The following is a 22,924-nucleotide window of genomic DNA, read 5'->3' on the forward strand; positions in this document are numbered from 1 at the left end:
ATGAGCTGTGTGACGGCTTCTCCCACAAATGAGACGCAACAGAGAGGCAGGTCATTAGAAATTACCCTGCAAGGGGATGACTGGTATGTACAGCTTTTGCAATCCTATTAAGCTGTTGCTACTGAATGAAAGCACCTGCTTATTGCAGGGGTAGGTAAGAGATGTTGTTTATACCTGGTGTGGAGGGCTGCCTGTGCCTGAGACACCATGCTTGGGTAAATACACCCAATGCCTCTGGCCTGATTCATTCTGGGTGGTGATACAGATCTTAAATGAATTTCCAGGCATGAAACTATTACAAAATAGATTTAATGCTGAAAGGCTGTCTTGCTGTATCTGTTCCACTGTGTTGTATCATAATTTAATAAATCAGAAAGTGTAGAGATGACAAACAGGGAAGCAAAGGGTAAAGTGGATTTTGGGGTGTCACCTAATGCATGGGCCTCTAGGGTCCTGACATGTAGTCCCAGTGGGAAAGAAGCCCCAGCTTGCTTCAACCTCTGACCAGGATATCTGATCCACATACGGGGTATTTGCTATGGTAGCCACATCCCATATCACAAGTACGCATGATGAAATTTCTGATTTTTTTTGCAGCACCAGACTGTTTCTCAGATGCCCAGGAGTACCACCAGTGACACTTGGTGACCTCTTTTGTGGGATTATCAAGCATTCCTAGTCAGCCCGGGGTGTGGGCTTTCCATATGGTCATGAATACTTCCCTGTTGCAGTACAGTAACATAATGAAGCAACTATTCAGTTATGACTAAAGTCCATTGCTATTTATGCCCTGAGAGAATTTTATCCCTGTTATAGGGGAGGTGTTATATGATAGTCTCATTTTACCATCTAATGAAATTATATATGACTTTTTAACATGAGAAACCTAAATTTCCCACAAGGCAATGTTTTAATATTTTTTTTTAATTACTGAGTGTGGAAGAAATACTGTGTATGTACTCATACTGAAGCCATATGTACATATCATTTGCCTCTGGCCTTGCTGTGTTTTCAATTGCTGATAGTTATATCTTTCTTAGCATGTGCTCCTCCCATCTGTTGTAACCAAATGTTGTTCCTAAGCCTACGCTCAGCTTGGAACGTACAATGACTCACTCAGTTGCTCAACATAACCTCCTTTGTTTGGGTGGAACTCAACACAGTGCACGAAGATAAGGGTTAGAGCCCTTACTCTAAGCTTTCTGAAGCACCAAAGCTGTTTTGTCAAATTAATATTGGAAGCCCGAAGCAATGGTACTGTGGCTGCAATGCAAATAGCACTGTTCCCTGAGCTGACATGGGCTGATTTAAGAGACTTACTCAACGTGAGCAGATTTGAACTCGACAGGTAATGCCAGAGCTCCTAGACAGATATGACAACATGAAATGTAAATGATGGCCTTGCAGACGAGGTCTGTGAACTGGCAAGTCAGATATCCACGTCCATTACGTGCAGGTTTCTGAGCAGATCCTACTGCCACAGCTGGACAGTTCCTCTAACTGAGAAGGTGCTTTTTGAAGAAATACCACTTCTTGGTCTCAGGCCTTGTTTTGAGCTTTCTCTCATGCTGCATTTGAAGAATAGGAGAAAGCTCCCATTTATAGCATTAAATTCTCTTCTATCTATTTTTATAAGCCAATTTTTAATTCAAAACTTGGAGAAACTAATATGAAAGAGATCTAGTCCACAAAGACTTTTTGTAAGATTTTTTTGGCGCAATCTATGTTGAGACTGATTTCCTAGGGAAATGCCGCTGATATGGCCAGGTTTTGTGTTGTTGGTCTGTCTCCCTTTGTGTGGCAGGCTCCTTATCGCTTCCACCAATAACTTTTGAATGAATTGGCTGATTTGAAAGAGAGACAGATGGCTCAAAGGTATTAAACTCTTACAAGTTTTGTGAAAATAACCAGCAGGGTAATGGAAAGAGAGCCTCTTAGTGGCTCACTAAAGAAAAGGCTCCAGCACAAATTCAATCCTTATTAAGCCAAAGAAAATCTGCACAAATCTGAACCCTGACGTGCAAACTCACCACAAACAGGTCTAGTTCAAGAACTAGTTTGTGTTATCTATTGCAAAGCAAACATCATCTTGTTTACTGTAGAAATAGCAAGCTAAATTTTTAATAAGGACACTGCTGAGGCAGTTAATATGCAATGTAATGGTATTCCTTAAGAAGACACTGTAAGCCACAAGCCTTGTTGAACTTATACACTGCTTAACTTTGACAGTGCATCTGGGAAACGAGTTATATCAGTACTCAGGGCTCAGATTAAGATGTTTGACATCGGCACACACATCTAACCTCACACAGCAGGTTTGGCATTAAACAAATCACACTTGGCACTTGTTGAACGGGCTCTTGAACACTCCCCCCGCCACACACACATTGTCCTACAAAGAGCCTAGGTGGAGAAGGTCTGCACTTGAATCTGACAGGAAGCTTTGATCAGACAAATTAGGACAGGCTTTTATGCAGAGTTCCTGTCTCTGCAGACTGTGTGTTTGACGGCAGTGTCCCTGCTGGAGACTCCTCTTCCATTATCGCTCACTGCATGATGCTCAGCTTACAAAGGACGCTGCACTTCCCAATTTTCTTGCCTATTCCGTACCACTTAATTGTTATAAGGACACTTGGAATGTTGGTATTTTAATGCTTACCTACTTTTTAATTAAATATTATGACCCATAACTATACCAGTCTCTGAGAGCGAAGAAAGAAGAGGCACAAGCCTGTATCTAGAGCTTTTAACCATATTTTGGGCTCAAACAGGGACATGTAAACTGTCAAAATAAACAATGGTGACATCACACAGCACTGCACTCCTTGCTATAGTGGTACTGACCGGCTGCAGTGAGGAACACTGCAATTTCTGGGTGCATTTGAAGACACTGAGCACACTGGCACCTTTGTAGGCTCTACCACCTAGCCTTCAGTCAGAAAAATGTGCTCTCCACCAACCAAAACAGGGATAGCATTGTCTTCCTCTGGTTGCTTGAGGAGAAGGAGATTCCTTCTCCTCAAGAAGGTAAATGCCACACTTCCTGGGCATGTCATCATCCTATACACTACTAGCAGAACCTCAGCTACCTGCTTTTGGGGCCACCTTACATCTGCTATCCTTTCTGCTGATGTGCTCCTCAAGGCAAGCGAATATTGCCACCATCAGCCCAACTCACCTAAACTAACTCTTCTTGAGGCAAATAGTATCTTACATACTTGCCACTTGTTCATCTCACCTGGGTCTTCTTTCAAATCCCCATAGGGTCACTGCTTATTGACTTCTAACACCAAGGCAGGCAGCCATTCTTTGAGCCTGTGACAGTGTAGTGATGGCACCTAACTTCTGGGCTGGGATGGTGTTCAAAACTTGCATCTGCATGGTTGCCTCTGGCTAACCTCAAGAGCCTTATGCAAAACTATTTGGTGGTTGTCTTAATCCCCATGAACGTGTAATCCCCTCACTGGTGCACTCCCTCCGTGCCAGACATTCCTGTCTGCATGCAGCTGTGCCACAGGGATTGCAACAGGCAACAGCTGCTGTCCCAGCGGTCCCTCGGCGCTCATGATCTCACCATTCCTGTCTTGGGTCACAAGCCATTTTGTAATACCCCACAAATACCTCCTAGACTGGATCTACACCATGTTGCAAAGAGGGCACAACCCACTGCAGAACAAACAATCCATCTCTGTGCACTGGCTCTGCACCTGGCCATAGCTATAACAAAACTAAGGGAGAGTGTGCACAGCCAAAGGTCTTTCAGTTACGCTGTTACTCAAAAGCTTAACAGGCACATCCACAGTGCCCCACAATAAACTGCCACACGACTTACTGAAGGGTCTAAGGCCCTAAGAGCCTGCTGTGATACACTGCTGAAGTGCTGTCCTTGGGTGTCCACAGGGCAGAGCTCTCTTGCATGGGTCTGAGCTGGGACGTTCCCAGGTGGAACTGGCAATAAACCTTGCAGGAGAGAGGAAGGAAACAGGTGACTGACTGATGGATGCATTGTTGCTGGAGCGCTTCCAAAATTCTCATGGGTGAAGTCAGCAGTACAGAGTTTCTTGCATAGATGAGTTTCATCTTCTCCACGGCACATGGCAGAGTTATTTAGGCCATATTGAGTATATATTATGTGTTTGTATAGCTGAATTGTGCAGTTAGGCAAGTGTCTTAGAACATACTTGGGGTAGACAAGAATCTTTAATTCAGTTTACCTTCAGTGAGCTTTAATTCCACATGTATTATTACAGTGCCTAAATAACCAAAATTATGGGAGGATGCACTCAAATGTGTGATGTGGCGGTGTGGGGTTCCCAAGCAGCCACACTCCTATGGGTATGATCCATTCTTGAACAAGCTATGGACAAAAAACCCACACTTGTCTAATGGAAAAAGATCTGAGAACACCTCAAATGAAGTTAATCACCATAACACTACAAAACTAGGGAACTTTCCTGATCCCAGTCTGGTAGTGTCCCTGTAGGGTCAGGCTGTTGCCAAGAACAGCACATGGCCCCCAAGGGGACTTCTAGAGGGCCATGATGAGTTCCCCTCTATCACAGAAGCTCTGTTAGTGCTGCTTTGCACTCCGTCCTGCTTTCTCAGCTGCCAGGGAATTTGTACTGCAGCCTTCCCAAATGATACCACTTGGGAACATGCTATTTTTGCTCATGAGTGTGTCTGTAGACGAGTGTTCATCTCTCTGATTTGTAAATATACAGCAATGAAGGCTCCCAAACATAAAACTTGTATTTTCAACTACAGTTGATACATAATAAAAACATTCCAAATCTGTGATTTTTTTTTTTTTTTAATTATAAGCCTACAGGCATATTTCCATTTCTATTTTGTTTATAGAGTACGGAGGGAAAACGAGAAGAAAAAAGGGTGAAAGGGGCAACTACACAAGCAGACTCTGTGTAGCCAAATAAAAATGTGCATAAACACTGAAAAAATGTACATAAACAAAAAAAAAAAAAAAAGGAAGATTTTGTTTAGACAGCTTTTTTTTAATGATGAGTGATCTTATGCATGCTAGAGTTCTGTCAAACGTGTAAAGGCACATTGCTAGCATACTTTCTTAGCAGATTCGGGAGAGGGAGCATGTGCACAGTGTGATAAGGAAGGGGAAAATACCAAAATGAAAATGGCAGTTACAGAAAGTTATCTCTGTAGGCAGATGCAAAACATAGGGCCAAAATCTGTGTTGTTATTTCTTGTGGTAGAGAGTGATAAGGCAAGAAAGTAAAGCAAATAGAGGAGAAAAATCAGACTAGTAGATAGATAAGCAATTAAATCAAGAGCTTAGACCTGTTCTGAACCTCTGCATTTCCCAATCACGCTCAAAGAGCACTATGATATTACTGGGACATTGCAGCCTCCTACCTGCTGATTCACATGAGGTCCTGATATTTCTCTTTATGAATAATGCCAGAAGAATCTGGCTTTTCTTTTCCTAAGCACTGTATGCTTTGCTTGTGCTGATCTTTCTTGAAATGTCAACTTTACATTTCCAATATCCACAAAGAAATTCTTAATAAAAAGATATGATCTGCATTTCAGAATGAGACCTTTAAATCTTTTAGCCCTGCCAGTTTCTAGGGAACTTTTGTTAAGAATGAAACACCCTGTTTAATAACTGCTTTCCAATAGTAATCAAGAGATTTGCAAACATCAGTGGACCACAGATAACAAAGGCAGTATAATCCAGGCAAGGGGAAAAGGGATTTCACCCAGGATCCTTGTAAACAAATGTGAACAACAATTCAAAATATGTTCTGTGCATAACCTTGCCATATTTTAATTAGATTTCCAACTAAGATACTCTGAAATGTCTATTTAAAATAATTCTGCTGAGTTATGACATAAGCACACATTAGAAATGTGCAAACAAATCCAATACACCCAGCTGCTTTTTTGCCTTTCTCTGCATTGCTCGTGCAGCTACAGTCTTTGCTTTTAATTCAGTAACACTGCTGATTGACATTAAACAGAGCTGTCCCATTCCTCACTACACACTCTTACCACCTACCCTGTAATAAAACCATACAAGCACAAACATTTGGGCCAATGACCTGAACAAGTCATCCTGTAGTCACACTTTTACCAGCCTTGACCCAAAGGAGGGAAGTGGCTGGGAATAAAACCTGGCAAGAATGTGCATTTCAGGGGGATTACATGTCCAGTGACACTGCCCAGAGCTGGGGATGAGCAGTGAGCTGCTCACTTCTCCAGACCAGCATCCAGGTTACAGCCAGCACTGCAGAAACAAGCCCCAGTCACTCTGAAAATCCAACCCATACTGCTGCCAGAACAAGAAATTTCATTCAGGTCTTCAATGGAGATGATTTTGGTTAGAGTTTCAGTACAAAGAGGTGTTATGTGGTGTAGTTTTTACATAAGGTCAACGATTTCCCCCAGAGTGCTCCATGCCAGCTACTGGCCCTGACTGATACCTTTTCTCTGATGTGCAGAGATGTTATGCACCTCCCTGGTGCCACATCTGTCACCTTGCTACTGCCAGGCTTGTACCCTTGCCAATTCCTTTGGAAAGAGCTGTAGGTGAAAGGCCTCATGAAATAAACAGTAGTGTTTCAGTGCCAGTATGGCTTTTGTGTGTCCTTCTATTCTGGCAAGGCTGTGTGATCTAGTGCGCTTGAAGACAGTGCTGGGGACCCTGCAACTGTAACTCTGGTTTCACTGCTCTGCTGCCATCTGTACTCCATCAAAATCTCTGAGCTTTGCTGTGTCCATCTTCTGATCTTCAAATTGCAGTAACAGCTACAGATTCCAATTTACGGAGATGCTACCGGAGTTTTCTAAGGCTGCTGAACACCTGTCACTTCTGCTTATCTCAAAGGTTTCAAATGGTCTGAAGAGGAGGGTCAGGAAGTTTCAAAGAAGTGCATCTTTAAGGTCATACCTTACTTCAAAAGCACCACTTATAAAAAATGGTAAGCTTAATTATATCTGCTAGCCAGTGGGAACTTTTTACAGTTTTTGATGTGGTATAAAACATACCAATTAAGAAGAGACTAGTAAAGTTTTCTAGGTTTTTCAGATACAGAGTCACAGTGGAGTCCTTATAATCTAAAGTCCTTCAGACTTTTTAAAGTCAAAATATTTTAAAGCCAATACTTCAGAGGTGCACTTTTTATTTTTTTTAATGAGTGGTTTACTTTATTATTAAAGCCTACAAAACTACTTATCTGACTAAGCTAATTCCTGCAGTCCACTTACTCTGGTCATATAAAGATATTTGTGATGGTCTTTGGCCTTTTAAGCATTTCCTAGAGGGAGTAAGTAATTTTTTTAATATGTTTGTTTTCAGGATTTTTTTCTTCCTCTACTGATAGGAATTTGGACAGATGATATAAAAAAAAAAGTAGATAACAATAACTAGATGTCTATTTTTAGCGCCAAACTCTTCTGTCTTCATAGGACTAAAAACCCGTGTAGATTCATTTTCTTATGTGTACATCCCTGCAGTAGACCTGCATTCACTTGCCCTCCTTTACCTGAGTCATATGTGTAATCCTGGATAGATAATGGCAGTTTAAATACAGCTATCCGTTGCCTGGGGCAAGACTAAGACTCAGAAGCCAGTGTGAAAAACAACTTCTGATTCAGCATCCCTGGATATTTTTGGTGGACTCCTCCATCTCTTGCATTAGTGACAACAGCGACCTACCTACCTTGTCTGTCTCCTTACCCCTCATTTGTCTTATATTTGATCTCTGTTGTGGCTTGTTCAGTTCTCTGCAGATGTGGCCTCACCTGATGCTGTATACTGGAAATAAAGATACTGGGAAGGGTGGAACACACCTGCTGCTCCCCTCTTATCTCACCCTGTATCTCTTCTTTGCTGCAAATTTCCTTATACTAATCTGCAGCTCCTCAGCTGGGATAAAACAACTTAATTCAAATGGCATTAACTCATTGGACTTGACTGAATACACATTAACAGCTCGCCAAGACAAATCACAGATAAACAAAACTACAAAGTCAGTTTATTTTTCTCTGCTTTCATCCTATTTTCTTTTTAAAGACTGCAGAACCACAGGTTAGTTTCATTCAATGAATTATGAAACCAATACCATGTATGCTGCAGAATTGGAAGGTCTACTGAGACTTTACAGCATAGTGCTTATGGCACAGGTCAATGAAATTGGAGGTCCTGGTTCAATTATCTGTGCTGATGTATAGTTATTAATTTATATAAAATTGAAGCTGACAGAAGTTACAAGTGAGAAAGGTTTACTGTTGCTTATGCCATAGGAATATGGTCAAGATCTTGAACTTGGTTTGATGCTTTGAGAGGCAGATTCATAGATACAACATCAAGTACAACACAACCCAGTCCCTAGGCTGCTAGGGACTAGTTAGGGAAGGAGACAGAACAAGGAGGCTCGTCCTTAACTTGATCTCCCACTGCATCCTCACAGGCAAATGGGGCAAGTGAACGATAGATTACACGGATGACAAATGGTGAGACAAATGACTGGACCACTGGTCTCACAGCTTGTGCTCAGCAGTACCAAGGCCAGCTGGTTGTTGGTTACTGTTGGTACTACTGAGGCAACGATACTGAGATAATACTATTTAATGTGTTTAATAACAACCTGGATGATGGAACAAAGTACACTCTCAGCAAATATACGGATGCTACCAAACCGTGGAGGAGTGGTTGAGATGCTGGAGAGCTGCTCTTCAAAGTGACCTTAATAGGCTTGGATGAACTCGCTGACAGGAACGTCATACATTCCACATGAGCAAATGTAAAATCCTGCAGCTGGGATGGAACAACCCTCTGCAACCAGGCAGACTGGGGCTAACTGAACAAGGATAGCTCTAGCAGAAAAGTCCTTCAGGGTTATGATGGCAACAAATTGGCCAATGATACCACCCTCACATTAGGACAGTGCAACCAGAAGAATGTAGCCAGCAGATCAAGGTACATGGTTGCCTTTTTGTTATCCACACTTGTGAAAGTACAGGTTACTCTGTTCATTTTGGGGTTCCCCAGCACAAGGACATCACGGGCATGTCACACTAAGCCCTGCAGAGGGATGAAGCACTTGACATAGAAGGAAAGACCCGTGGAACTGGGTTTGTTAGCCTTAAGAAGAAAAGGCTAGAAGAGCTAATTGATGGCTTCATCTACTTTACAGGAAAGTGAAGCCAGGGTCTTTTAAGAGGTACACAACTGTAGGGTGAAAGGCAACAGAAACAAGGCTGCAGAATTTTAAATCAAATTAGACATTAGAGAAAAGAAAATTCACCATGAGGGTAGTAAAATAACATCACAAGCTGCCCAGAGTATGTGTGGAAGTTTCATATCAGTCCATTGAGAATTCAGAACTAAACCTGACAAGGTCCTGAGCAACCTGATCCAACTGTCTCTGCTCTGAGTAGGAGCTGGACTGGACGACCCCCCTGCAATGTCTCTTCCAACCTAAATTATTCTGTGATTCTGTAAAGTTCTCAGTCTTGTTGCCTGGGCAGTTCTTGCACATTCAAGTTTTGGAGGATTTAGGATATTTCAGGGAAGCAGACATATCAAATGAGAAACCATGGTTTCTGAACATGAGACTACAACCAGGATTACTGCTTGCACTTAGTGGTGCTACTGTGATGCTCCTGCATGTAATATTTTTATGCATACTAGAGTTATTTTGTTTCTGCAAAATATTTTTTTCTCTGCTGGAGATCTGAACTCTGGGTCTCTAAGACAGCAAAGGAATATGTGCCTTACCCAGCGTGTAACCATACAGACATAGACTGAATGAATGCCACCATAGCCTGAATGAATGTCACCCGAGTCCTACTTAAAACTAGAACCTGAACTGTATTTCAGTAGACTGCAGTTTGATTAAAAACAGACTGGGTGAAAACTCAAGTCCAAAAGTCAATAGTCATTTCAGTGAAATAGAACTATGTGGAATCTCATGCATATTTTTAATCCATATTAAAGAACTTCTTAAAATGTCAAGAGTCCAATCCGCTGAATGCAACATTTCCCTCCAGGTTAAGCCTCAGAATGGAAACCATCAAATCTCTGTCAATCACTCATGTGGTCAAGAAATGGTCTAAAATTGCCGTGGTGCCAACAACGCTTTTTACAGATTGGCTGATATCCTTTGTACTTTTTCAGCGCAAAATTAAAATAGATCACAGAGAATATAAGGTAATGAAAAATCAAGGTAATCGCAGATTTTCCATTTTAGAGAAGATGCAGGATCAAGATACATTGAAAAAAAAAAATCTACCACACCTGTGTGTCTTTCTGAATATTTCTGAAGCATAAATGTCACATGTATTTATTGGTGTCTCAGACTGAAGACTAGTGCCATTAAAAAACCAGACCCTGCTAAATTACACAATAAAGAGAATTGCAGCATCTGATTTGACAACTGCCTCTGCCGTAAAGATCGCCGCTTCTTCTAATAAAAGGATGACATGTAAAGATTTTTGCTTAAATCAGCAAATTATTTTGTAACTTTTTCATTGCTATAAAGTTACAGTAATTGTTAACTCAAAGGCAGGAAGCCAAATTTTACACTTATACAAATGCTAAAACTATGACAACAGGGAATTTCATTATTTTTAGTGGATTTTTAAAAAGCACCGCAGTTAAAGATTTTAAACTTGTCCAAGCTATTTGCACCTCTTAAATATTGACCCTGTTTTTAAATAATTTTCTTATAGCTTAAACAAAGAAGCAGACCTAAATTCAATATGAATTACATCAGCAGTTAAATATCTAACAAGAAATTAACATCACTATAAATCTATTTTACATTTTACTATGATTATTTAGGACAGCTGAGCCTCATATATGCTGAAAGAGTATGTCAGCATACAGCAGCTGCTGATAATAACCAGCATGTGTTGGCAGGAGTTTTTTGTTTTCTGAAGATAATTAAAACTTGCTATAGTTTTCCAGCTGCTACAGAGTCAATAAGGAATACTTTAAAAAAAATGAGTGGCACATTTTTGATGCACTTTAAATGGATCATGGCTATGTCTATTGAATATTCACTAAAGACAATTATTCTACAATAATTTGGGTTTTCATAAGTTTTCTAAAAAACAAGCTATATGGTAATAGTTTCAACCAGAAAGTTTTTAACTGTCAGCTTCAGGTGCTCAGGAAGGAGAAAGCATTCTGGTTACAGAAATATTTTGCTGAACTCACCTACTTGTGTCCTTATCCTTAAAATTCTGTGTAATGTATATTCAGATAAAAGCTCTCTTTATTCATTTTGGCAGTTTTTTTGAAAACTTTCTGCTCTTAGAAACATTCACAGGCATCATGAAGCTATAAAAAGCCTTGCCAGTGTGGGAGTCCATGGCTCTGCAGAGCTACCATGAAAACTCCAATACCTTTATACCGATCCTCATGGAGGACTCAAGATGGGGGATTTTCCAGGACTTTGAATCACAGTCTTCCTCCGGTTTTCACATAATATCATATATGGTGGCATGTGAGAACTGTCTTCCTGCTTGTACAACAGCTTTTAAGCGCCATGCCCAGTGAGAGTCCAACAGCAACACACAGCAACTTTCTTAACCAAAATCTTCCACAGAAATTGTCCAAAGAACAGCTTTCTAGAATAATGCAACTTCAAAGGTCTGAGATGCTTCTGAATAACACATAATTACTTAGCTGAGTAAACTTAGCTGAGTAACCTAAGTGACCTCTGCTTGCAGCCGCCATTGCTGGTGGCTTTCCATGAGCACCGGGAAACTGGTGGAAACTGGTTCGCACTCTCCGACTAAAAATATAAACCAAATAATGGAATAGGAACTAAATTGCCCGCAGCGATAGTCCAGTTCTTTCACCCATCTTGGCAAGCTGTGGATGTCAGAGGACAGATCACAACCCTGAAATATGGATCATCTGCTTTGTCAGTCTTAAAATAGACTTTCCGTACCCAATATTGGAGAAAATAAGTATTACTGAAATGAAATGTAATTAAATTTTTCCTTTAGCAACTACAGTTGTTTCCTTTTAAACTTCAGAGGCCAGAACTAATGAATTGATCTTCAGATAAGAGGCCACTCGAAATAATAAGACTTTCAGCAAATAACACTGCCATTATGCGCCAGGGAGCTGAAACGCTTATTATGCAGTTCAGTGAAAACTCAAAAAGACACAAAGCATTTGATATGACTGGCAGCAGCACTGTCTAAAAATAGCTCTTCATAAAAGGGAATTAAAATGTCACCGGAAATCTCTTCCTTCCTTCAGAAGCTGCTGGTAAACAGACCTTTCTTAGTCTGAACTGACAATTGCCCCGTGTGCAAGTGCAAGGGCACCCCTTCACCTCTTGCTGGCACCCGTGGCCCTTCAATGAGGATGTCAGGGCTGTGAGCTGCTGGGGAGGGATGGCCTCAGGGATGAACTGCAGCCACATATCTCCCCAGGTAGCACCACTGATGCGATGTCCGATCAGCCATCACCGCGATGAAGACAGCTCCAGCTTTCAGCATGAAGCACTGGATAAAGATAGAGCAATCCTGGCCATGAATCAGTGCCTGTATTATTTGATCCAGACTACAGCTCTCAGGCAGTAGTATGAAATGCAGCTTTTGCTGCCATGGCTTAGGTTTTGGCAACGGTGTCTAGTTTTAATGCAGAATCAGCAATTTGAATGATAAAGTTTTGGAAAAAGTATTCTGATATCTCAGTCTGTTAATTTGGAAGGAGCTTTCAAGACAAATATAGACTGATGCGTGCTGAATTTAAGAGACAAGAAACTCCTCTTAATTCTGAATAAGACCTAGGCAGACTGCCACACTTTTAACGAAGTGAAGCTGACAGAATGGCAGTTTTAAAATGGCCTCAGACATACATATAAATATAGCTGTAAAAATGAAAAGAAAAAGGAAAAAAATTTAAAGCCAAGGACTTACTGCCTCACCCTCTGTGCCAAGCACTAACTTTTGGATTTTACATTATCCACTTCAGATAAAGGTTTGCAGGAAGAGAAAGCCATTACCTCTGAAGTTAGGAAATGATTACATATTCAGCTGCCGCCATCAGACGTAATTAAAGACACAAAACTTAGATTCATCCCGCAGAACATTAAGGTTTGCCAAATATATTATGAAAAAGCCACATTGTGTGGCTCTGAGAGTCTTGTCCTGTCCAGACTCCCACTCCTGTATCAGCTGGGTACTAGGGAAAATGAAACATTCTGTGCTTCCTGAAGCTGAAACGATGGAAAAGGACTCACATGAATCCTGCCCTTGTGCCACCTGAGCATTGACAGAGATACTGCTTCTTCCTCAAATCTACGAGTCATCTTACATCTTTGGTCCCTTTTCAAATCTTGGGTCTTTTGGAAGGACACTCGATGATGCTGCAGTAATTGGGATCAGCGATACGATCTAACTATTTGGAATGGTTTTTGCAAGTTTTGACCTTACACAGATTTGGGATAATGATTTCAAAGGGAGAAGGATGGGGTTGCAGTTAGATAATATGAACTGTCTGTTTCACAGTATGATATAATGAAAATTACTTAAGTACTTGGCTTTTAAACAGAATTTATTTCCGCATTTTTGCAGGAATGAAAAGGCACCTCATGACAGGATACATTTACTTTTGTGTACTTCCATCAGAAATGTCAAGCATTAAAAATTGTATTACCTCTTTTGGGGGATAATAGTACAGAAACTTTAATATTGGATCTTTGGACCATGGCAGCAAGGTTTCTCCTCATTTTGTGCATTCTGTGGCAGCAGCAAGAGGGGTTACAATTACACTGCTACATGAAACACAGACTGATTCTTGTTTTTTGGTTTAAGTGGCATCACTGAACTCACATCCTCACTACCTACACTTAGTCCTCTTTGAGGCTTAGTCTGAGCTGAGCCAGCTGGAAAAGCCCAAAACAGAGCCAGAGAATCTGCTCAGCAGCCCAGGGGGTACTTCAAGCTCACCTCTCATCTCTTTTATTTAGCAGCACACGTGTGCCCACTCAGACTCCGGGGGACATTTTACTGCTGCACCAACACAGGAACATGATGTGTTAACACCTAATATCTGCAAGCAGGAGTTTCTGGATAATAAGGTGGATAACTGGACACCGCAGTAATTGTCCCAAGGTCTACATGCAGTAAGGAAGGGGGAAGCACTGTCAGAGATCTAGGGAAGAACCACATGGTTCAGCATGTACTGGGGGGTTTGGAGAAGCAGCAGTTCCTTGCAGAGAAGTGTTACACAGGAGGAAAAGCTGTACCATCATCTTTACTTCCCAACCCATTCAGCAGCAAAAGCTGTACCACCTTTTCTTAAAGGGAAGGGTGCTGTATTTTCCTGCAAATGATTCCAGGAAGGAAGCTGAGCAATCTCCCAGAAAATGGCAGGTCTGGTGGGTGCCGGATGCCAGTGGGTGTGTGTATGTGACTAAAGAGGATAAAAGCTAGAATTAAATTAGAGATTCTGATTTGAATTTACTACTTTTAAACATATTCCTAAACCATTCAAGTGGTGGAGGATTAGAAACTAGCACAGCAAAATCAATGAAATAAACAAACCATGAAAGACACTAGTGACACAATAGGAGGGGAAAAAAATCAGATACCCTTTAGGCCATTGGGACTAAAGGAGAGAGATGACAGTAAATATATAGAGATTATGGTTCCACATCCTGAAAACTTTGCTCACACAAACAGACCTTCCTTCAGCCACAATCTGATTAAAAGAGAGCACAACTATTGCCAAAGGCCTGTAACATCTAGCTCATTAAAACAATACCAGTTGACATTATTAGGATGTATTATTTTGCTCTTTTAGCACAAGGGAAGATTCATCTGAGCAAGTAGCAGAGCTGAGTCCTTCTTTGGCAAAGGGCATTGACTGGAAAGCAAAATGTCTGGTATGTTCCAGGCAGGCAGTTTCCATGTCTGGCAGATGGTATTTACTTAAGATGTCCTGCATAGCCCATTATTTCAAACCAAGTTACTTTGCTGAGTTTACCTAACTTATCACAAGGACAGAAACTTTTTTTCATCTCTGTGTCTGTATTAGTCAAAATCCCATGTGTTCTGAACTGCTATGGAGCGATTGTTTTCTCCCAGCAGAATTAAAGTCAATCCTGTAACAAATGAGAGGCAAAAACCCACAAGATGTTTTCAAACTGAGTCACTCACATCCTTTTCAGCCAAGCCACAATACTCCCAAGTCCTCTGAATCATACTGTCTACTCTTCAGCTGGTTCTAAACAGTCCAGCTCAAGGTGCTCGAGCCCTCCTCTCTCCCACCGTACTATAGTGTGCTCAGCTGACCCATTAAACCAAACCTGAAAAGGGAAAGTCCTCAGGTTTTTAAGCAAAAAATGCACCACAAGGCACAAAGATGAGGGTTTTGTGACTTGCTCATATTTATACATCTAAAACATGAGTATAAATAAGAAATGACACCACTAGTATATAATGGAGTATAGAATTGAGCTCACAGATCATGTAATTCCTCATTTTACCTTCAAAAGCTGCTATTTAAAGGCGTAACAAACTCAACTACAGATAACTGTTTAATAACCTAGTGACAAGGGTCCTGTTTGCTCAGTCCCTTAGGCACTAATCCAAACACATGTGATGCCCTATATGAAACAGCTCATATGTTTGTTTAAATGCAATTAAATGTCTGAGACTATCATATGATAGGAGTAAGATAAAAAAAATGAGCGAGGCTACGACGCTATCAATGACTACACAGCTTGGACAGGAATAAACATTAAAAGTATATAACTATCAATTGCCAAGAAATAAAAGTATCTGTCTGGAAGCTAAAACCACAGATTTTTTAAATTAACATTTACAGTGCTCATGGTACAAATACTGCACTATATTTTCAGGGATTTTTATATAAATATGGATATAAGAAACTGAGTAACAAAAATGCTATGTACATATTCTTTTAATTAATCTACTTTTGTGAGTCATTTCCATTCTTCTGTTATGTAGCATTTTATATGCCACAGTGACTTATCACTTCTTCTAAATTTAAACTAATTCCCCTTCTGATTATTATTACCCTAGTGATTCATTTATTGAGCATAAATCTTGCATTTATTGGCTTAAATGTCTTTTAATATTACTGTCTCTACTTATACAATGGGGTTAATATGAAATTTAGTCTCCTCCATGATCAATACAGAAGATATATAGCGCAGCTACAGCTGTTCATTTCACAATTTCAAAACAAGAAAGCCTCAAGTTAAGATTTCAGCTTGGCTGAAATCCTGCTTTCAATGAAATTAAGAGCAAAAGTCTCCTAACTCATAAGAAGAGCCAAGATTTACTTTTTGGTGTCCAACCTGCATCTGTCAGCTGAAGTGCCTCTGACACTCCATGGCCGTAAAGCTTTAAGGCCAGAAATAGCCACTACTATTGAATACAATCTCCAGTACCACACAGGCCCCTTCTAATTAAATACACACAGGTATTTCCAGATAACTTCAGTTTTTGAGCCTTTTTGCTAGATAGTGGCTCCAGTGAAGTTTTTCCCTTTCAAATGTCCTGTTGTTTATGAAGAACAGCTTTTTAAAACTTCAATTAGCTGGACTGCACTCTTGTAGACCCATTTTTTTTATACATATAAACACATCTCAGGGCACTCTGAGCTCATAAATACCTCTAAGGATGCTCACATTTTTTGTGTTAAAGTTTCACACAAACACTTCAACCATTTCAGAGTACAAGTACATAATAAAAGTATTTTTAAAAAATCCTATTGTTTTATTGAAGAACTCTAGTTTCTCCAAGTCTAGGTCTAAGAACTTGAGGAAAGAGTGTATAAGGAAGAAAAGATGATGAAGAAGCTTCAGGTGACAGAGAGTCTCAGTTTCTAAGGGACCTTAAAGAGTGTATGAAACAAAACAATCCAAAGATCCCTCTGCTGTGAGCACACACCTGCCCCACCCATATCTGACTGTGGAGAGGGATGGACCATGTCCCAGCTAAGATCGGCAAAGCAGCTCTGCAGCTAAGGATGTTCCTCCTGATACTCCAGGCAACCCCAGCCCCGGTTCTGTCCTCTCCTGCGTGCCTGGCTGGAGTGTAGACACACAGGCACCACAAGAGGAGGCACCAGGGGCTGAAAAGTAGCTGCAAACTGCTGCTGCCCTGACTTACCCCTGACAGTCTCAAGAGGCAGTAGACCACCAGCACTGGTCAGAGATGACACAAGTGAGGGTGTTTGTATCGTTACCACCAAGGCTGAATCTTGTTGGTTAATCTTTCACTTTCCTGTGTTCATTCAGTGAGGTTTAAACACGTGCAGGTAAAGCGGCTGGCATCCAGAACATGAGAAAGGCTATGGCTATGGTTGCCTGAACAACTGCATTTTGTCCTCTTTGTTAGTCTGACCAAACTCACAGTCTTTAATTTTTTAATTGTATCCCATTTCCCATCCCGTAATCCACACCTGTGTGCCTACCAGGAATTTGAGGTGGGCTTTTTTAATGCAGTCTATGACTGCAGCATTTCCACCTACATTAATTCCCTGTTCTCCTTTTGAATATGATAGTATATTATCTCTTATGGTATAATAATTGTTGAAATTTAAATCACTTGAATTGCATAATTTTTTCCAAGTCACTTGTATAACACTGTAACATTTTCCACAAATTCTACTCGCGCTTAGAAAAAGAGAAGAATTAAACACCTTGAACTAACTACAAAGGGAAGAGTATAAGACAGAAAAGTGCATTTGTTTGCACTTCTAAAACTTGCTCAAACCAGACAAATCCAGGTGACCTAAAGGTAATAGTAGACATACAAGATCAAAACTGAAATTGCAACACATAAGAGTATAATACATCTGCTGAGTATTGAATGGAGAGTTTAACTTGAAAAGTTGAAAATCTGATTTCATATCGCTCCATCGAACAATTTTCCTCAACTGTTCTTGCCTGTGGACATAAACTGAGACAAATCACAGAACATTATGCACTGTGGGTAGGAATCTACTCACTGAGAATAGGAATTTGTCTTATTTTCATTTTTTTTCTTCATATTATTATCTTACTGAGCATGCAGGCTAAGGATTTAATTTTACTGTAGATGAAAGGGAACATTTCTTTAGCAGCCTGTCTATGCTGGGGCAGATGTGGCTTCATTCACCTTGACTTACACTCTGCCTGTACTGCACAGTCAATGATTTCAATTTAACCTTTTCAGGGTACGGTCTTAATTATTCCTTACTTTTTACCTACAGCTGCTTTTTATATTTTCTCTTTTGCACTAAGTTTAGCCATGTCCTGTGAAAGAAATAACAACTTTGTGACTCATGTAATATAAATTCTTGAAAGTCACCACCTTATTTATTTAAATACATGAGTAATGGTTAATGAATTCTCATACAGTTGCTGCATACAGAGTTTGAATAAATACCTCAGACCAAGCATGCTACACCCTGTTCCTTTATGCTGAGGCATGTGTCCCCTTCAGTGTGGAAACTAACGGGCTTATGCGGGAAAGGGAATCATCAAAAAGATCACATCTTGAAATTACCTGTTTAATATCAAACAGCTGATTACCACTCATATTCACAGGCCACCTCATAATTCTGCCTCAAGGAGTTGGTGGTGTACATGAACCAAATATTTAGGACCTTCAAAGCATGATCTGATTGAAATAACAGTCTGGTTCCTGTCATCTCCCTTGTGGTGATTTTCTTTTTAGAAATGATTAAATGGTATACTTCTTCTAATGACTCATTTAGTTTATTTTTAACTAACACTGAAGGAAAACACAAAGGAAATAGTCTTCAGCAAATGTGTTTTCAAGGAGGAAGAAAAGCTGTATTGTGATATGATAGAGTAAATTAGCATAGTTTAGAACAGTACATGCAGCTAATGACTGAAAAGCTAGCAGTATATGCAACACTTTGTATCACACTGCATTACTGACCAGGACTGGAAGCTTTGACTGCTTTATACATTGTAAATTGGATATGTTGTGATTTTGTAAAACATTCCTTTTACTAAGGAAAATAACAACCCTACTTTAGCTGCCTCCAGTCTGAAAACCAGCAAGTGAAAAATAAGTGGGTAAGAAGTAGAGAGCAGGTATTCAAATAAGCCCCAGGGCGGCTTAGCACTTAAACATGTGGCAGGTCTGTTTTCTGCAAAGCAATTAACAAGGCAGGATTCACCATTCCAAAGATCTTAAAATGCAGGCTGGATCTTTTTCTAAACATTTGCTATAATTCAAATTATTAGATTGGAGAGGTGCTAACACAAGAATTTGGGTAGCTATGCTCAAATACTTTGTCTTAATGGCTTTCAAATGTATGACTCAAAGATATACAAATTCAAGCAACCAAATAATGATTTACAAGCTTTATTCAACTGGATGAATGAAATCAAGTTTTGGTTCTCATTGTGCATCTCCTAATCTACTTTTCAATATATTATTAATAAGTTTCTCAGTGGCACTCTGCTAGTTATGAATCCCATTTGATAATGGGCTAAAACTCATTCACTTCTAAAAGCACAGATGGGTAACTCCACCCATTTTAGAGAACTCTTCCAGTACCCTCTGGGAAAGGGATGGGGGCTGATCCAGTACCTTTGCACTGCTTACAGTCTGAACAAAGCAAGCAGAGAAGGTGACATGCTGACCCAGCAAAACTTGGTGAAAGTCTTGTGAGGGATTGATGGTTCTAGGTTTCTCATTGAGTGTAAACTGGAGGTTTCAAACTGAGCCATATTAGCTAGCCTTAGATTTTTTGGTATTGCTAAGACAACTTTTATCAAAATTATCAGTCATTCCTTAAGGCACTGTAGAAAAAAAGGTGTGCCTTGGTTTTGCACTAGATGTGTGTCTGCCTGCATATGGGCTTATAGACAGAAATCAGCATCTACCTGCACACATAATTTTCTTACTGCTAATGAACTGACACTTGATCAACAGTGGATCCTGTCCCCAGCTTACATCAATAAATGAAATGAAGGAAGCAACGATGCATTTATTCTTAGTGACCCAAAACACATAAAAATTTCATATACTGAACAGTAACATATATCACATGATCAAGGCACTATACAACTATAATTTCCACAGCTCTGTGCAGAACAGGTTGGAAGGCTGTAAAAGACGAGCAGAGGTCATTGACCACAGACTGACCATCCATGCAACAAGCTGCAGGAAGAAAAGTTACAACTTTGAAACTCCTCAGCATGCAGCTTCTCCAAAGTCTCGGCACCACTGGCTGGCTTTGGCAGCCCTGGCTGTCCCAGAGAGATTACAGGTTACTAGAGGGAATGTTAAACAGCACCATGACAGGTAGGAGAGGTGTGTTAATCCATCATATCCTCAGTTAATGCTGTATGAACAGTATGTTGGTACTAGTACTGCATGCAAAACATTTTCAAATAAACCTGTAGAGAAATAAATTACGCTTTCTTTCCATTCAATCCAGGCCATGCACTGGGTACACAGAATGACATAATATCCTTCCTGAAATCAGAGCTGTAGTGAGGACCAGTATCCTTCAAACACGACCAGTTCCCGAGACTGCCTTGCAAACAACCACATTTTCCTAATTGCCACAGAAACTATCTTTTTCATCTTTTTAAACCTGGCCAAAGAATTATGCATTGTTTTCTTTATAAATGCTGTAAAATTTCATCACTATATTCTGTACTTCTGCCAGAGTTTGACAGCCACAGATCCAAAGAATCTTACTGGAAAGCAACACAGAGAAATAGCCACTCCATTTAACTGCTGCTGGTCAAAACCTCGCACCAATTGCTGTGCTATTTGCCAGATATGACAGTAAATGATGCTATCTCCATGCCCGCCCCTAGTTAGTAGAATCAAACAACTTTTTGCAAGCTGTCCAGAAAGTGGCTATTATCATCAGGACAATTTTTTTCAACGTGACATTTTTCTGCATATAGGACCACATCCATTTTGGAAACTGGTGTTCTTGAAAACAGGATTTCACACAAAACCATGATCAATACAAAACCGTGTATTGATTTGCTTTTTAATCCAGAAAAATCGGTACAGTTGGTTAGGGTTTTTATCTTTGCATTAGTCATTGTGAAGATGATTTTAAATTGTGTGCACAGGCCAAAGGATTTGTTCTGATGCCAATCTGCATTTAGCTTTAGTGCCACAGACAGACATTCAGAAAAAAAACTAGTCGATATGCTTGTAATGACTGCTTAGATAACTGCTTAAGCAACTGCAGAAAGCCAAGTCAGCAATTATTTTTAAGGATATGTGACAGATTTTCACACACTTTTTTCCAAAGGATGTTATCCCAGTTGCCCTCTTCCACTCGCACTGGACTCCTGCATCTTTTTTAATTGGGTTACCATGGGCAGGTTTGACCTGTAGCAATCAGAGCAGAAATACTGGTGCCAGTAACTTCTCAGACAGTCAGACAAGACGAAGTTCAGCGCCTAAGACACCACAGTAGTTTATGATTAAAAGGTAATGTAGTTAAATTTCTAATCACACACCAGTGCTTGTCTCCTGGTGGTCGGTGTATGTGCGGAAACAGAGAGGCATGAATGACTATTTCAAACCCTGTCTCTAGCCAGATTAGTCTGGAGCAGAGAGAAGAAACGAGCCTGAACTACGAGGCATTAAAACCTGTTCTCTTAGGAAAGAGCAGACCTGCAGACCCCGCGCCAACGCCGGGCCACGGAGCGCTCCTGCCAGCAACAGCAACTCACCTTGCTGAATTTTCGTCACCAGCTGGTGACGGGCGAGAATCCGGCTGGTCCTGTAGGGCGGGCGCCGGGCGGGCGGATCGCAGAGCCAGAAGAGCTCCTGGCCCTCGGGGGACACCGCGTTCAGGTAGAAACAGGCGGTGCCCGCGGCCCGGGGCACCTGCTTCAACATCGCCGCTGCCCTCGGCTCGCCCCGGCCGTCCCGGGCGCTGCTCCCGGTCGGAATCAGGGCAAGGAAAGCAGGGAGGCTCTAAGCCCCCGGGAGCTGCGAGGAGCGAGCGCTTTAAACGAAAAAGGAGTGCCAAGAGCTACTACAGCTCGGGATTCCGGCTCTCTCCCACATGATCCGCGCGGGCCAATCGCTCCCGGAGCAACCCGTAGAAGCGAGCCTGCGGAGCGGGACAGCCAGCCTGCCTCAGCCCGGCACACAGCCCCAGCCCCGGCTCCGCACAGCCTGCCCCAGCCCCAGCCTGCCCCAGCCCCAGCCTGTCCCAGCCCCGCAAAGCCTGTCCCAGCCCCGCAAAGCCTGTCCCAGCCCCACACAGCCTGCCCCAGCCCCGCACAGCCTGTCCCGCTCCAGCCCCGCACAGCCTGCCCCAGCCCCAGCCTGCCCCAGTCCAGCCTGTCCCAGCCCTGCACAGCCTGCTCCAGCCCCGCAAAGCCTGTCCCAGCCCCACACAGCCTGTCCGCTCCAGCCCCGCAGAGCCTGCCCCAGCCCCAGCCTGTCCCGGCAGACCCCCGGCTGGCCGGAGTTTACCCAGCACGGAGGGGCTGCGCTTCAGAAAGCAAAGAAGAAATAGTTGAAGACGCTCGAGAATGCGTGTTTTAGAGTACTCAGGGCTGCTCAAAACCTTTTTCTCCTCTGCTCTACGCTGCCCAGATGTTGACTCATCCCTGGAGATTATGTCCTCGCTTACTTTTCTAAAAATCATACCCCTGTTTGCTGAGAAAAAGTCCGTTTACGGAAGGGCTGTCTGAATCTCCAAAACCGCATGGTACAACGAGCACTGGAACAAGCAAAGCCCTTGGGATGAAAAAAATTCAACAACACCTAGCAGCAGTCACTCGGCAGTAAACAAAACCCAAGAGTTCCTAACATTATTACTATCAAGAACCGGTCACAGCCTGGAAGAGGGAAAAAGGATGGAGAGGTTCTCTGTCGTTCAGGTTCCTTGCCATAACATCATCTTTTTTGTTGCTCTTGGTTTTTTCAAACAGACAGA

General features: G+C 41.5%; 1 protein-coding gene across 6 annotated transcripts in view; it reads right to left on the reverse strand.

Annotated features, from left to right (window-relative positions):
* The window catches only part of STARD13 (StAR related lipid transfer domain containing 13), a 288,035-nt gene that overhangs the window by 91,270 nt on the left and 173,841 nt on the right, over positions 1-22,924 (reverse strand). The window contains exon 1 of one of the 6 annotated variants that reach the window (XM_040056757.1): positions 21,705-22,083. The exons of the other annotated variants lie outside the window; for them this stretch is intronic. Within the exon in view, the coding sequence (XP_039912691.1) occupies positions 21,705-21,873 (169 nt within the window). The 5' untranslated portion in view covers positions 21,874-22,083. Of the gene's footprint in view, positions 1-21,704; positions 22,084-22,924 lie in introns of those variants that run through there. 6 annotated transcript variants of the gene reach the window in all.

This window comes from Hirundo rustica, chromosome 2 (genome assembly GCF_015227805.2).
Source record: "Hirundo rustica isolate bHirRus1 chromosome 2, bHirRus1.pri.v3, whole genome shotgun sequence".
Taxonomy (NCBI): domain Eukaryota; kingdom Metazoa; phylum Chordata; class Aves; order Passeriformes; family Hirundinidae; genus Hirundo; species Hirundo rustica.